At 45.2% G+C, this 15941-nt stretch overlaps 1 protein-coding gene across 8 annotated transcripts in view; it reads right to left on the reverse strand.

Moving 5' to 3' along the window:
* Positions 1-537: 537 nt before the first annotated feature.
* The window catches only part of LOC110485301 (E3 ubiquitin-protein ligase rnf213-alpha), a 59240-nt gene continuing 43836 nt past the window's right edge, over positions 538-15941 (reverse strand). For 7 of the 8 annotated variants that reach the window (XM_036939148.1, XM_036939147.1, XM_036939141.1 and 4 more), the window contains 12 exons: positions 14402-14576; positions 14054-14148; positions 13446-13697; positions 12880-13012; positions 12481-12564; positions 12134-12314; positions 11306-11507; positions 10100-10177; positions 9729-9926; positions 7846-7935; positions 7367-7545; positions 538-2093 (listed from right to left, as the gene is read on the reverse strand). In XM_036939148.1, the coding sequence (XP_036795043.1) occupies positions 1940-2093; positions 7367-7545; positions 7846-7935; positions 9729-9926; positions 10100-10177; positions 11306-11507; positions 12134-12314; positions 12481-12564; positions 12880-13012; positions 13446-13697; positions 14054-14148; positions 14402-14576 (1821 nt within the window). In that variant the 3' untranslated portion in view covers positions 538-1939. Of the gene's footprint in view, positions 2094-7366; positions 7546-7845; positions 7989-9728; positions 9927-10099; positions 10178-11305; positions 11508-12133; positions 12315-12480; positions 12565-12879; positions 13013-13445; positions 13698-14053; positions 14149-14401; positions 14577-15941 lie in introns of those variants that run through there. The other variant, XR_005035197.1, reaches the window with a different exon arrangement.

Here is a 15941-nt window from a genome sequence, read left to right on the forward strand (position 1 = left end):
ATTTAGTTCTAATTTCCTTTTTTGTGTTTCCCATTTCTTCCTTTTCCATTATATTCTACTTATTTTTACATTTTTGTTGTAATGTTGAGGTCAACCTGCAAGTAAGGATTTCATTGTACCTTGTACACACCATGTATCCTGTGCATATAACAAATCATCTTTGATTTTAGATTTGACTTCAACTATCATAATCTAATAAATATAATTTATATTTGTCCAAATGTGTGACTGCTTTGTGTGCTAAATAAAGAAATAGAACAGTTTGTTGCCTGCATTTAGACTTTGGGCTGATGGAGACCACCTGGTCAGTAAAATAATGATGCTTGTTTTATCTTCTTTTCACTTATATGTTACACATCACAAACAGATACATTTGATTATGACTCTCATATGGGACAGTCACTTTAAATGTTAATTTGCTACACCCACAGTCCTGAACCGAACGCTGTTCTTTGATCAAATGACTGTCATTTTTAACAGTCTTCAGTGGCGGCAAGAAAGACCATAAATTGACCACAATAAAATGACAACAAAGAAAGATTTGCTGAGAGACAAACAATTTATTTTGTTTCAACATAATAATCACTGCATGTCACGCTCTTCAGCAATGAAATGAAACACAGAAACAACGTTTGGTCCAACTTTAAGTTCAACAAGAGGAACTTAAAGTGCAAAATACAATGAGCATGGTTTATTCTGTAAGGCAGTGATTCTGTAAGGGGAAACTGTCATGCCATTTCTGACTAGATGATTGAACATGAGTCCGTTATGAAAGGACAAAACATATCACTTGAGGCAAAGCCATGTAAATAGATATCTACGGTGGCCCTAACGGACAAAGTGAATTATAAAACCTAATTTTCCATTGGGGACACCGTAGATATTAATAACAAAGTGGCTTCAGAAATGTGCAAACTCATTTCCCTCATTAGAAAACATCACCTATGATAAATCTTGATTATTTTCTTGATTGCTGTTTGGTTGAGATAAAAATGTCAGACCCCAGAGTTATAGTCCAACATCTCACCTAGTTGCATCCCTGAGTCTAAGACCAAAAGTCTAGGTATTTAGACTTCAGTCTTTCCCTCCACTACCACCACTATGTGACCGAGAAAGTCACATTGGAAAAGTGCACAAAAGATCATCAGCAATCAAACATTTTGTGCATCACAGGAGGTTGGTGGCACCTGAATTGGGGAGGAAGGGCTTGTAATAATGGCTGGAGAGGAAAAGGTGGAATGGTACCAAATACATCAAACACATAGTTTCCATGTGTTTGATGCCATTCCATTCGCTCCGTTCCAGACATTATGAGCCTTCCTCCCCTCAGCAGCCTCCACTGGATTTGCATATTTATCAACTAATAAAACAAATATTTGCTAACTACAACTTTCGTAACTTCCTCCCCTTCACTCATTGTACTCTTAGTACAAATCACAGTTGACTTTTTAGATACCAGAATGAAACAGTTTATAGGTATTGTACATGAGTAGAACCTGTCTGCTGGCACTTTGAAAGTGCATTTCCAAAAAGGCACTCATTTCATGTTCCCCTGTGTAAAACATATGCATCTATATCACATACGTGTATTCTATAAACCTGATTGTAAACATATCTGTGGCCCTTACATACACTATACAGGGACTATAAAGTCTGTACGAAGTCTACATCTGAAATGGCACCCCAAACTGGTTGGTCAAAAGTAGTGCACTACATTGGCGGAGTCTGGGGGTTGGAGCTTTGGCTATGCTCCCTTCCGACTTGTCATTCCTCCAACATAGTCTGTCCCCCTGACTTCATACTGTCCTGTCTAAAAACCAATAAAAGTATGAAATGATGTTCGACTCTTCAGGAAGAAAAAGCAGTGCACTATGTAGGGAATAGGGAGCAATGTGGGATGCAAACAAAGGCAGAGTAGAATCAGTTGTCGGTGGTTGAGCTATCTCTGGCTGCGCTCCTGTTTGAAGGCCACGGTGAACTTCCAGGCTTCTATGTACTGAGCCAGACTGATCTCTCCGGGGAACAACTCGTCCACGTCGTGGGGAACGTCAAGGTCTTTCCGCTCCATGTAGGACACCAGGGTGTCTTTCAGGCTGCAGGACAATGGAGGAGAGGATAATGGACACACGTTCCACTTTCCTGTGTGTGTGTGTGTGTGTGTGTGTGTGTGTGTGTGTAAGTTTTGCAGTGTTTGTGATTTTTCCTTTCATCAAACATGCCTCAAAAAGAGATGTTTGTGGCCCTTATGAAACACGTACAGTACCAGTCAAAAGTGCTAGTACACCTACTAATTTCAAGGGTTTTTCTTTATTTTTACTATTTCTACATTGTTTAATAATAGTGTAGATGTCAAAATTAGGAAATAACACATATGGAATCATACAGTAAACAATAAAAGGTGTTAAACTAATCAAAATATATTTTATAGCAGCCACCCTTTGCAATGACAGCTTTGCACACTCTTGGCATTCTCTCAACCAGCTTCACGAGGTAGTCAACTGGAATTAATTTCAATTAACATGTGTGCCTTGTTAACAGTTAATTTGTGGAATTTAATTCCTTCTTAATGCGTTTGAGCCAATCAGTTGTGACAAGGTAGGGGTGGTATACAGAAGATAGCCCTATTTGGTAAAAGACCAAGTCCATATTATGAAACATCATTCAAATAAAGATTTTATTACAGTGAAATGCTTACTTATGAGCCCCTGACCAACAATGCAGTTTAAAAAAAAAATAGGGATAAGAATAAGAAATAAAAGTAATTAAAGAGCAGCAGTAAAATAACAATAGCGAGACTATGTTTTTACAGGGATATACAGGGGGGGAACCGGTACAGAGTCAATGTGCAGGGGCACAGGTTAGTTGAGGTAATATGTATATGTAGGTAGAGTTATTAAAGTGATTACGTATAGATGACAACAACGGAGGGTAGCAGCAGTGTAGAAGAGGGGACGGGGGGGGAATGCAGATTGTCTGGGTAGCCACTTCATTAGATGTTTGGGAGTCTTATGGCTTGGGGGTATAAGCTGTTTAGAAGAGAGAACAGTCTATGACTAGGGTGGCTGGTGTCTTTGACAATTTTTAGGGCCTTCCTCTGACACCGGCTGGTATAGAGGTCCTGGATGGCAGGAAGCTTGGCCCCAGTGATGTACTGGGCCATTTGCACTACCCCCTGTACTGTCTTGCGGTCGGAGACCGAGCAGTTGCCATACCAGGCAGTGATGCAACCGATGGTGCTCTCGATGGTGCAGCTGTAGAACCTTTTGATGATCTGAGGACCCATGCAAAATCTTTTCAGTCTCCTGAGGGGGATTAGGTTATGTCGTGCCCTCTTCGCAACTGTCTTGTTGTGCTTGGGCCAAGAAACACAAGCAATGGACATTAATTAGACCAGTGGAAATCTGTCCTTTGGTCTGAGGAGTCCAAATTTGAGATTTTTGGTTCCAATCGCTGTGTCTTTGTGAGACGCAGAGTAGGTGAACAGATGATCTCCACATGTGTGGTTCCCACCGTGAAGCATGGAGGAGGAGATGTGATGGTGTGGGGGTGCTTTGCTGGTGACACTGTCTGTGATTTACTTAGAATTCAAGGCACACTTAACCAGCATGGCTACCACAGCAATCTGCAGCGATACGCCATCCCATCTGGTTTGCGCTTAGTGGGACAATCATTTGTTTTTCAACAGAACAATGACCCAACACACCTCCAGGCTGTGTAAGGGCTATTTGACCAAGGAGGAGAGTGATGGAGTGCTGCATCAGATGACCTTGGACAGCAGACTCTTTTTATGTATTATTTCTTACACTGGTAACCTAGGAAATCTTAAGTCTTATTACATACAGCCGAGAAGAACTATTGGATATAAGAGCAACGTCAACTTACCAACATTACGGCCAGGAATACGACTTTCCCGAAGCAGATCCTCTGTTTAGACCACCACCAGGACAATGGATCGGTTCCTAGTAGGCGACCCAACACAACGATGCCGCAGAAGTGCAGACGGAGCGGTCTTCTGGTCAGGCTCCGTAGACGGGCACATCGCTCACCGCTCCCGAGTATACTACTCGCCAATGTCCAGTCTCAAGGTAGACAAAATCCGAGCAATGGTTGCTTTCCAGAGGGACATCAGAGATTGAAACATTCTCTGTTTCACAGAAACATGGCTCACTCGAAATACGTTATTAGAGTCGGTACAGCCACCTGGTTTCTTCACGCATCACGCCGACAGAAACAAACATCTCTCTGGTCAGAAGAAGGGCGGAGGTGTATGCCTTATGATTAACGAATCGTGGTGTGATCATAACAACATACAGGAACTCAAGTCCTTTTGTTCACCTGACCTAGAATTACAATCAAATGCTGACCGCATTATCTACCAAGAGAATTCTCTTCGATTAAAATCACACCTGTGCATATCTCCCCTAAGCAGACACCTCGACGGCCCTGAAATAACTTCATTGGACTCTATGTAAACTGGAAACCACATATCCTGAGGCTGCATTTGTTGTAGCTGAGGATTTGAACAAGGTTAATCTGAAAACAAGGCTCCCTAAATTTTATCAGCATATCGAATGTGCGACCTGGGCTGGCAAAATTCTGGATCATTGCTACTCTAACTTGCTACTCTAACTTCCGCAACGCATGAAAAGCCCTACCTCGCCCTTCTTTCGGCAAATCTGACCACGACTTCATTTTGTTGCTCCCAGCCTATAGCCAGAAACAAAAGCAGGAAACGCCCGTGCTCAGGTCTGTTCAACACTGGTTGCTTTGATCCCGTGGACTGGGATATGTTCTGGATAGCCTCAGACAACAACATTGATGTATACGCTGATTCGGTGACTATTAAAACCTTCCCCAACCAGAAACCATGGATTGATGGCAGCATTCGCGCAAAACTGAAAGCGCAAACCACGGCTTTTAATCATGACAAGGCTACCGGAAACATGACCGAATACAAACAGTGTAGCTATTCCCTCCGCAAGGCAATCAAACAAGCTAAGAGTCAGTATAGAGAAAGTAGAGTCGCAATTCATAGGCTCAGACACGAGACCTATGTGGCAGGGTCTATAGTCAATCACAGATTACAAAAAGAAAACCAGCCCCGTCGGGCAGAACGACGTCTTGCTCCCAGACAAATTAAACAACTTTGAGGACAATACAGTGCCACTGACACGGCCCACTACCAAAACCTTCGGGCTCTCCTTCACCGCAGCCATCGTGAGTAAACCATTTAAACGTGTTAACTCTCGCAAGGCTGCAGGCCCAGACGGCATCCCTAGCCGCTTCTTCAGAGAATGCACAGACCAGCTGGCTGATATGTTTACGGACATATTCAATCAATCCCCATCCCAGTCTGCTGTTCCCACATGCTTCAAGAAGGCCACCATTGTTCCTGTTACCAAGAACGGTAAGGTATCTGAGCTAAATGACTAACGCCCGGTAGCATTCACTTCCGTCATCATGAAGTGCTTTGAGAGACTAGACTATATCACCTCCACCCTAACTGATACCCTAGACCCACTCCAATTTGCTTACAGCCCCAATAGGTCCACAGACGACGCAATCGCAATCACACTGCCCTAACCCATTGGAACAAGAGGAATACCTATGTAAGAATGCTGTTAATCGATTACAGCTCAGCATTTAACACCATAGTACCCTCCATACTCGTCATTAAGACCCTGGGTCTCGACCCTACCCTGTGCAACTGGGTCCTGGACTTTCTGACGGGCCGCCCCCAGGTGATGAGGGTAGGAAACATCTCCACCCCACTGATCCTCAACACCCGGGCCCCACAATGGTGCGTTCTCAGCCATCTCTTGTACTCCCTGTTCACCCACGACTGCGTGGCCATGCACACCCCCAACTCAATCATCAAGTTTGTAGACAACACTACAGTGGTAGGCTTGATTACCAACAATGACGAGACGGCCTACAGGGAGGAGGTGAGTTCCCTCGGAGTGTGGTGTCAGGAAAATAACCTCTCACTCAACGTCAACCAAACAAAGGAGATGATCGTGGACTTCAGGAAACAGCAGAGGGAGCACCCCCTTATCCACATCGTCAGGATAGTAATGGAGAAGGTGGAAAGTTAAGTTCCTCGGCTTACACATCACGGACAAACTGAAATGGTCCACCCACACAGACAGCGTGGTGAAGAAGGCGCAACAGTGCCTCTTCAACCTCAGGAGGCTGAAGAAATTTGGCTTGTCACCAAAAACACACAAACTTTTACAGAGGCACAATCGATAGCATCCTGTCGGGCTGTATCACCGCCTGGTACGGCAACTGCTCCGCCCACAACTGTAATGTTCTACAGAGGGTACTGAGGTCTGCACAATGCATCACCGGGGGCAAACTACCTGCCCTCCAGGACACCTACACCACCCGATGTCACAGGCAGGCCAAAAAGATCATCAAGGACAACAACCACCCGAGCCACTGCCTGTTCACCCCGCTATCATCCAGAAGGCGAGGTCAGTACAGGTACATCAAAGCTGGGACCGAGAGACTGAAAAACAGCTTCTATCTCAAGGCCATCAGACTGTTAAACAGCCATCACTAACAGTGAGTGGCTGCTGCCAACATACTGACTCAAATCTCTAGCCACTTTAGTAATTAAAAATAGGATGTAAGAAATGTATCACTACTCACTTTAAACAATGCTACTTTATATAATGTTTACATACCCTAGATTACTCATCTCATATGTATACTGTACTCTATACCATCTACTGCATCTTGCCTATGCTGTTGAGGCCATCGCTCATCCATATATTTATATGTACATATTCTTATTCATTCCTTACACTTGTGTGTATAAGGTAGTTGATGTGAAATTGTTAGATTACTTGATAGATATTACTGCACGGTCGGAACTAGAAGCACAAGCATTTCGCTACACTCGCATTAACCACTGCTAACCATGTGTATGTGACCAACAAAATTTGATTTGACTGAAGGAAAAGCAACCAACAAGTGCTCAGCATATGTGGGAACTCCTTCAAGACAGTTGGAAAAGCATTCCAGATGTAGATGGTTGAGAGAACACCAAGAGTGTGCAAACCAGTCATCAAGGCAAAGGGTGGATACTTTGAAAAATCAAAAAAATATTTTAATTAGTTTGACACTTTGTTTTGGTTACTACGTGATTCCATATGTGTTATTTCATAGTTGTGTTGTAGAATGGAGAAAAAAATAATAATAATAAAAACCCTTGAATGAATAGGTGTGTCCAAACTTTTGACTAGTACTTAAGACATGATGTTCATGTGACGTAAACAATACTACAATATCAAAAATGGAACCGCTAAGAGTGTCAAGAGAGACTACACCATGCCAGCTAGCTGTTATCCCCTTGGCTTACCCCCAGTCAGGCCTGTATGTGTCGGGGGCACGGGGGCTCTTCAGGACCAGCAGCAGAAACTCGTGCATCTCCAGCAGGAACGAGTCAGCGCTGCTCTTGGTGAAGAACGTAGTGAGTAGCCTCCGGTCTTCATCTCCCAGGGGATTTCTGTATTCCTCTGAGACCCCCACAAACGGGTCCTGAGGATGGGGAGGGTTAGAGAAGCTTTAATATACACTAGGGTGTAACATGACATTATGATCATTTTCTATTTATCACATTATGTAAGTTAGTGTAACTAAGGTTAGTTTCAATTAATGTTGTAAGTTAGTACAACTTCAGTCACAATGTTACAACTTATGTTGTAAGTAATACAAGCACATCTCACCCATACAAACAGTAATCCAGACAAAACTTCATAACCAGTATAAAAAAACATGACCCTAACAAAGTCATGTGAAGACTTGTCTGGGTGAATGTGTGGTGTCTCGTCGTCTTACCCTCTTGAGGCGCAGCATGTTCTCAGACTTGAGTGAGGTGAGGAGCTGCCACAGGGCCACACAGTGTTTCAGACTACACCTGCTCAGGGCCTGCATGAGGACAACAGGACAACACAGTGTTTTAGACTACACCTGCTCAGGGCCTGCATGAGGACAACAGGACAACACAGTGACTCAGACTACACCTGCTCAGGGCAACATTGCACTGGATTTGTGCTAAAAAGGTTAGCATTTGAAACAGTGGCCAGGTAAACAAAACCAAATAATGCATTCCTGTCTTACCTTGTCAATAGACTGCGTTATAATAGACAGGGTCAGGAAACCAACATGTCCTTTTGTAATTTGGGTGAACTATCCCTTAGTTTAATATAACCTCTAATCACATCAGAAAACATTAAATCACTGCTAATGGATTCTCTTGAAAGAGCTCACCTTACTGAGGGATGTGTTGTATTAACTTTCGGCTACAATTAATACCAAATTAGGCAAGACTGACTGATAATATGCTAACTACAGTTGAAGTTGGAAGGTTACATACACATAGGTTGGAGTCATTAAATCTTGTTTTTCAACCACTCCACAAACTATAGTTTTGGCAAGTTGGTTAGGACATCTACTTTGTGCATGACACAAGTAATTTTACCAACAATTGTTTCCTGACAGATTATTTCACTTATAATTCACTGTATCACAATTCCAGTGGGTCAGAAGTTTACATACACTAAGTTGACTGTGCCTTTAAACAGCTTGGAAAATTCCAGAAAATTATGTCATGGCTTTAGAAGCTTCTGATAGCAGACTTGACATCATTTGAGTCAATTAGAGGTGTACCTGTGGATGTATTTCAAGGCCTACCTTCAAACTCAATGCCTCTTTGCTTGACATCATGGGAAAATCAAAATAAATAAATACAATTGTAGACCTCCACAAGTCTAGTTCATCCTTGGGAGCAATTTCCAAATGCCTGAAGGTACCACGTTCATCTGTACAAACAATAGTACGCAAGTATATACACCATGGTACCACGTAGCCGTCATACGGCTCAGGAAGGAGACACGTTCTGTCTCCTAGAGATTAACATACTTTGGTTCGAAAAGTGCAAATCAATCCCAGAACAGCAGCAAAGGACCTTGTGAAGATGCTGGAGGAAACAGGTACAAAAGTATCTATATCCACAGTAAAACAAGTCCTATATCGACATAACCGGAAGGGCTGCTCAGCAAGGAAGAAGCCACTGCTCCAAAACCGCCATAAAAAAGCCAGACTACGGTTTGAAACTGCACATGGAAACAAATATCTTAAATTTTGGAGAAATGTCCTCTGGTCTGATGAAACAAAAATAGTACTGTTTGGCATGAGGACCAACTTTATGTTTGGAGGAAAAAGGGGGAGGCATGCAAGCCAAAGAACACCATCCCAACGGTGAAGCACGGTTTTGTGCACTTCACAACATAAATGGCATGATGAGATAGGAAAATGATATGGATATATTGAAGCAACATCTCAAGACATCAGTCATGAAGTTAAAGCTTGGTCGCAAATGGGTCTTCCAAATGGACAATGACCTCAAGCATACTTCCAAAGGACAACAAAGTCAAGTTATTGGAGTGGCCATCACAAAACCCTGACCTCAGTCCTATAGAAAATTTGTGGGCAGAACTGAAAAAAGCGTGTGCGAGCAAGGAGGCCTACAAACCTAACTTCGTAACACCAGCTCTGTCAGGAGGAATGGGCAAAAATGTACCCAACTTACTGTGGGAAGCTTGTGGAAGGCTACCCGAAACGTTTGACCCAAGTTAAACTATTTAAAGGCAAGGGCACAGAGGTATGTTACTGCTGCACCCGGACAGTCTGTGGGCTCCGGACGGAGGAAGGGGACTGACCTTTAGGATGTGTGGGCCAGTCTGGTCTCCCATCTGCAGAACCTCCTCCAGGTAGCGCTCCAACTGCAGCTGGGGCTCGCCTCCCGTCATGGCCAGGAAGCCCAGAGCCACCTCCACGGTGGAGAGCGCCTCACACACCTCGCTGTATGACTGCAGCTCCCCGGCCAGCGCCGACAGGGTCAGGATGGGCAGGGGCTCCTGGGGACACAAAGGCAAATGACAGAGACGTGGACAAGGCATAGAACAGGGTCAACTCAACCTCATGCCAGGGTTGTGTTCCAAAATTGGATGTAGTGTATCAATACCAGATTTCCCCGTTCATATCATACTGTACCATGTGACAACATGTCACCAGAGTTATTGTGACTTACCTGTTGAACCTTTCCTTTCACATCCTTGAGGATGTTTTCATAATTGCGGTCGTGTCTGTTCACCAGGGTTGGGATTCCCTGTATGAGGTGGTAAGCAACACATCAAAACCTGTCTAATACACGGTCATATAGTAACTCCTGTCTTTACCTCAATTTGGCTGCATTTTACTCTAATTGGTCTTTTGACCAATCACATTAGATCTTTTTCAGAGCTGATATGACTGGTCAAAAGAACAATTAGTGAAAAAAAGATCAGAATGTGAAAACGCAGCTTGTGACAGCTAAGTGTTTCTGTAAAAAGGGAAATCTAGACCGTTCTGGTCTAACCTCTACCCCACACTAACTTCAGTAAAACATATGTTTATACGTGAACGTAGTTGCACCATTTAAGAGAATATTTCAAAAATGTATTTCATTGCATTTGTTATTGTTAGACGATTGCTAATGAACTTAGCGTTACCCTACAAGAGAGTTTGTCACATTAACAATGTACCCTGTGTGAATTTAAGTATACTCCTTCTAATTCTCTCTCTCGGAGGAGGACCTGAGCCCTAGGACCATGCCTCAGGACTACCTGGCCTGATGACTCCTTGCGTGTCCCTAGTCCACCTGGTCATGCTGCTGCTCCAGTTTTAACTGTTCTGCCTGCGGCTATGGAACCCTGACACTGGACGTGTTACCTTGTCCCGGACCTGCTGTTTTGGACTCTCTCTCTCTCTCTCTCTCTCTCTACCGCACCTGTTGTCTCTAACTGAATGATCGGCTATGAAAAGCCAACAGACATTTACTCAAAGGTGCTGACCTGTTGCACCCTCTACAACCACTGTGATTATTATTTGACCATGCTGGTCATTTATGAACGTTTGAACATTTTGGCCATGTTCTGTTATAATCTCCACCCGGCACAGCCAGAAGAGGACTGGCCACCCCTCATAGCCTGGTTCCTCTCTAGGTTTCTTCCTAGGTTCTGGCCTTTCTAGAGAGTTTTTCCTAGCCAGTGCTAGTGCTTCTACATCTGCATTGCTTGCTGTTTGGGGTTTTAGGCTGGGTTTCTGTATAGCACTTTGAGATATCAGCTGATGTACGAAGGGCTTTATAAATACATTTGAATGATTGATTGACCTTGCTGCAGCACAGGCATTTAGTAACTTTGTCGATGCCGAGAACTGTACATTTGACTGACCGTGTGCTGACAGACAGACTCACGTTGAGAGTGATGAGAGGCTTTCCCTGCAGGAAGCGGGCCAGGATCTGCTGCTGGATCTTGGGCAGGTCGTACTCATGCAGGGCCTCCTGGCCACGCTCCACACTGTACTGGCAGTTGGACAGAACCAAGGGCAGCAGATCCCTCTCCGGCTCGTAGCGGATCACGTGCAGGTCGCTCAGGTCCGCCGGGCTCACCGTGTAGCTGGGGGAGAGAAAGGGGAAGAGTGAACTAATCTGGTGATATCAACCATGTCTGCTTCTGCTTTCCATCAGTTCAGCAGGGGTTCAGGGGTTCCCAACCAGGGGTACTTGGGAAGACTCAAGAGACCATAGTCCTACTGGTAAAATGCACGAGGGGGTACTCTGGGCAGAGTAAAATTCAGTTGGTGGTATAGTAACCGAAAAAGGTTGGGAACCACTGGCCTTGCAGTTAAAAATGTTGGACCAATAACCAAAATGTCGCTGGTTTGAATCCCCGAGCCGGCAAGGTGGAAAAACCCCTAACCCCTAACAACAACTGCTCCCCGGGGGCCAATGGCTTGGACGTTGATTAAGGCAGCCCCCCACACCTCTCTCGGTTAAATGCAGAAGACACGTTTCAGTTGAATGCATTAAGTTGTACAACTGACTAGGTATCCCCTCTCAGACCGACCATGCATACAGCATTTTTTCTAACAAGCCTAATGAGACCAGGGGCCATATGTATCAGAGTAGGAGCGCTGGTCCGGGATCAGGTCCCCCCCATCCAAGTGATCTTATTGTGATTCTAAAGGAAAAATTATCCTGAATCAGCACTCCTACTCTGAGATAGGACAACAGCACCCTCACCTGGTCTCCTCTCCAGTGTGCTTGTCCACGCAGTAGACCAGTTCGTTGTGCAGGGCGATGAGGTAGCTGACCAGCGCCGTGGAACACAGGCCGGGACCCTGTCGCCGTGGCAACAGAACCAGGAAGTCACTGGTCAGGTCCAGGTCCTCCCGGCAGAACTCGCCAGGGATTTTAATCTCACCTGGAGCAGAGCCAAAACACACAGATTATAAATCACAAAAGAGCAGATTAAGAAATCATGCATGAGTGCCCCTCCAAAGAGCATATTTAAAAAATATTGTATATATTTCTATTATTCCTTAATTAATAGAGCCCTAGAGTTGTGCTACGATCATCTGTGCTCATACCGTTGGTTGCCAGGGAGACCCGGAGCTGATTCCATGTTGTCAGGAAGATTTTGACCCGTTTCTCGTACCAGGCTGTGAGGGAGGCTGTGACAACAAACATAATAATCCACATGGAAGCCTATATTGTAAACCAACTGGAATACCCTTTTGACACTAGTGTTCTGGCCTGAACTGTACTGAGCCGACTCTTCTATTTGATTTTCCAGCCTGTATGGTGGAAACATCACCAGGCCACTACACTACAGTACACTACAGCTTAGCTCGGCTGGCCTCAGTAGAGTGAAACTAATGATATATCTGCTCGCTGTACCATGCCAATAACACAAAAAATACCACTGATTGTTTTCAGTTGGACATACAGTACTGTGACTAACCCAGAAGTATAGTTTAAACTAGTACCTGCTTTCTGGCTGTGAAGGAAGTCAGCGATGGTATGGCAGGTGAGGTCAGTCACGTTCTGGAACCTCTTCACCAAATCTCTCTGCAGTGCCAGGATGTCAGGAAGGAACTTCACCAACCGCAGCTCTGCCTCCTGTCACCAGACCAATCAGAGGGGGGGGGGGGTGATGTTACCGCAACCAATCACAGGGTACGGTAAAACAAACAAACTGCCAATCACACCGCATAGAACGAAGGTCTGACCAACATTGTGACTGTAAACACGTTTATTATTAACATTATAATGAATGTTTTGGTTGTGTTTCAGATTATTCTGTGCCCAATAGAAATCACATGGTAAATAATGTATTGTGTCATTTTGGAGTCACTTTTATTGTAAATAAGAATAGAATATGTTTCTAAACATTTTCACATTAATGCGGATGCTACCATGATTACCGGAAACAAGGAGAGACTACAAAAACCTGTCCAATAAGAATCGCTCGCTTCCATCGCAAAACATTTTGCTACGCTGTGCACTAATGAATAAGACCAAGGTTTCCGTTCAGCGATGCCTCAGCTCATACCCTCTGCAGGAACCGCCAGAGCATGGGCAGGGTGTCCCTGCCGTTGTGCTGCTCCACGATGTGGGTGAGGCTGAGTAGAGACACCCGCTCCCTGCAGCTCCACACAGCCGAACTGTGGATCAGAGACTCCCGGGGCAGAGAGGCAAGGAAGAGGCGCGGGTCCCCGAACACCAGCCTCATCACAGGGTTGGAGGAGACCCGCAAGTCGGCCCGGACAAAGGCGTTCACTTCCTTCAGCCGCCTGTCCAGGTGCTGGAGACGGGATGGGACGAGGGGAGAGAGAGACAGAGGGGAAGAAAGGGTATCATTCAGATCATGTTTCTGTTATTCAGGGCGGTGTTCATTAAACAATAAACAGAAGAAAACAAATTCAAAAGAGAGAGGGACTACCTAGACTTGTCCAATAAGAAAACGCAAAATGTTTTTCTTTTCCATTGCAAACATTTTAAAACGTTTTCCATTGGGTGCTCTAATGAACACGACAGTTATAGATGGACTACCGAACAAATACAAATGTTGTTGACTGTATTAAAAAAGGTACTAAAGTCATTTATTAATCTAGAGATGATGAACTGAGTCAAATGGTGACTGATGTAATCAGTTGGTACCTTCAGCTGAGGTGTGATGATGTCATTGCTGACGGTGGTCTCCCAGCCGTTTCGGGCCTCCTTGGTGGAGAGCAGGTTGTCATAGGGAACAGGCCCTGGAGAGAGAAGCAGACAAGAGTCAAGGAAACGTTCAGTGTCTGATATCATTCACAGACAATGATTCAATAACAATATAATGGTAAAGAATGTACATATGATTCTAAAACTTCAATAAGGAATGGCTCATTTAATAGCACCATTAGCATGCTTAGTTGGCTTGTAATCAGACAGCATTAGTGGCCTAAGGTGATGCTTGTTTTTAGTGATTGTAAACCTATTGAGGACATGGAGGTGTTTCTGGTCCCTTACACTGGCCAGGCTGGTGGGGCCCCAGAAGGCTGCTGATGACCAGGTGGACGGTGTTGACCGTGTCGTCAGACCCCTTCCCCAGCGACCTGGTCACCTGCTCCATGTCCTTCAACAGGTGGGCCCACAGGAACGCACCGGGGTCGGGCACTGGGGGCTTGATGATGGCACCGATGACCTACAGAGAGAGAAAGAGGGGGAGGGTAGAGGGAGTGAGAAAGGGAGGGAGTGGGGGTGAAAGAGAGCGAGAGTGAGCAGAGAGAGAGCCGGAAACAGAGAGAGAAAGAGGGGGAGGGTAGAGGGAGTGAGAAAGGGAGGGAGGCGGGTGAAAGAGAGCGAGAGTGAGCAGAGAGAGAGACGGACAGAGAGAGAAAGAGGGGGAGGGTAGAGGGAATGAGAAAGGGAGGGAGTGGGGGTGAAAGAGAGCGAGAGTGAGCAGAGAGAGAGACGGACAGAGAGAAAGAGGGGGAGGGTAGAGGGAGTGAGAAAGGGAGGGAGTGGGGGTGAAAGAGAGCGAGAGTGAGCAGAGAGAGAGACGGAGACAGAGAGAGAAAGAGGGGGAGGGTAGAGGGAGTGGGGGTGAAAGAGAGCGAGAGTGAGCAGAGAGAGAGACGGAGACAGAGAGAAAAAGAGGGAGATCAAGAGACTCCGTTGAGGCAAGTGTCCTTCAAGAGATGTAACGGTCACCACTGGACAACAGTCAAACCAATAACCCCATCCATCCATGTACAGCAGGTACCTCTAGTGCAGTGCTTTTCAACCTCCTCAGACATTCAACACTTTAGTTGTTGTGGCCCTGAACTAATTCTAATTCACCTTATCAAAAAAAGTAAAAGTAAGTAAAACATTTAACCTTTATTTAACTAGGCAAGTCAGTTAAGAACAAATTGTTATTTACAATGACGGCCTACCCCAGACAAACCCACGCCGCTGGGCCAATTGTGCGCACGGTCAGATGTGACACAGCCTGGATTCGAACCAGGGACGGTAGTGACGCCTCTTGCACTGAGATGCAGTGCCTCAGAGAGCTGCGCCACTCGAGAGCCCTAAATGCTTGATGATTCGTTGATCAGTTGAATCAGGTGTGTTAACTCTGGAATAGTTCCAACACATGGAACAGCTGTGTGATCACGAGGAGATGTTTGAAAACCCCTGCTCTAGTGTACTTACCTGGGGGTGACTGCTGGCCCCTAGCAGCATGGCCATGTGTGTGATCACGAGGAGATGTTTGAAAACCCCTGCTCTAGTGTACTTACCTGGGGGTGACTGCTGGCCCCTAGCAGCATGGCCATGTGTGTGATCACGAGGAGATGTTTGAAAACCCCTGCTCTAGTGTACTTACCTGGGGGTGACTGCTGGCCCCTAGCAGCATGGCCATGTGTGTGATCACGAGGAGATGTTTGAAAACCCCTGCTCTAGTGTACTTACCTGGGGGTGACTGCTGGCCCCTAGCAGCATGGCCATGTGTGTGATCACGAGGAGATGTTTGAAAACCCCTGCTCTAGTGTACTTACCTGGGGGTGACTGCTGGCCCCTAGCAGCA

Source organism: Oncorhynchus mykiss, chromosome 12 (assembly GCF_013265735.2).
Source record: "Oncorhynchus mykiss isolate Arlee chromosome 12, USDA_OmykA_1.1, whole genome shotgun sequence".
Taxonomy (NCBI): domain Eukaryota; kingdom Metazoa; phylum Chordata; class Actinopteri; order Salmoniformes; family Salmonidae; genus Oncorhynchus; species Oncorhynchus mykiss.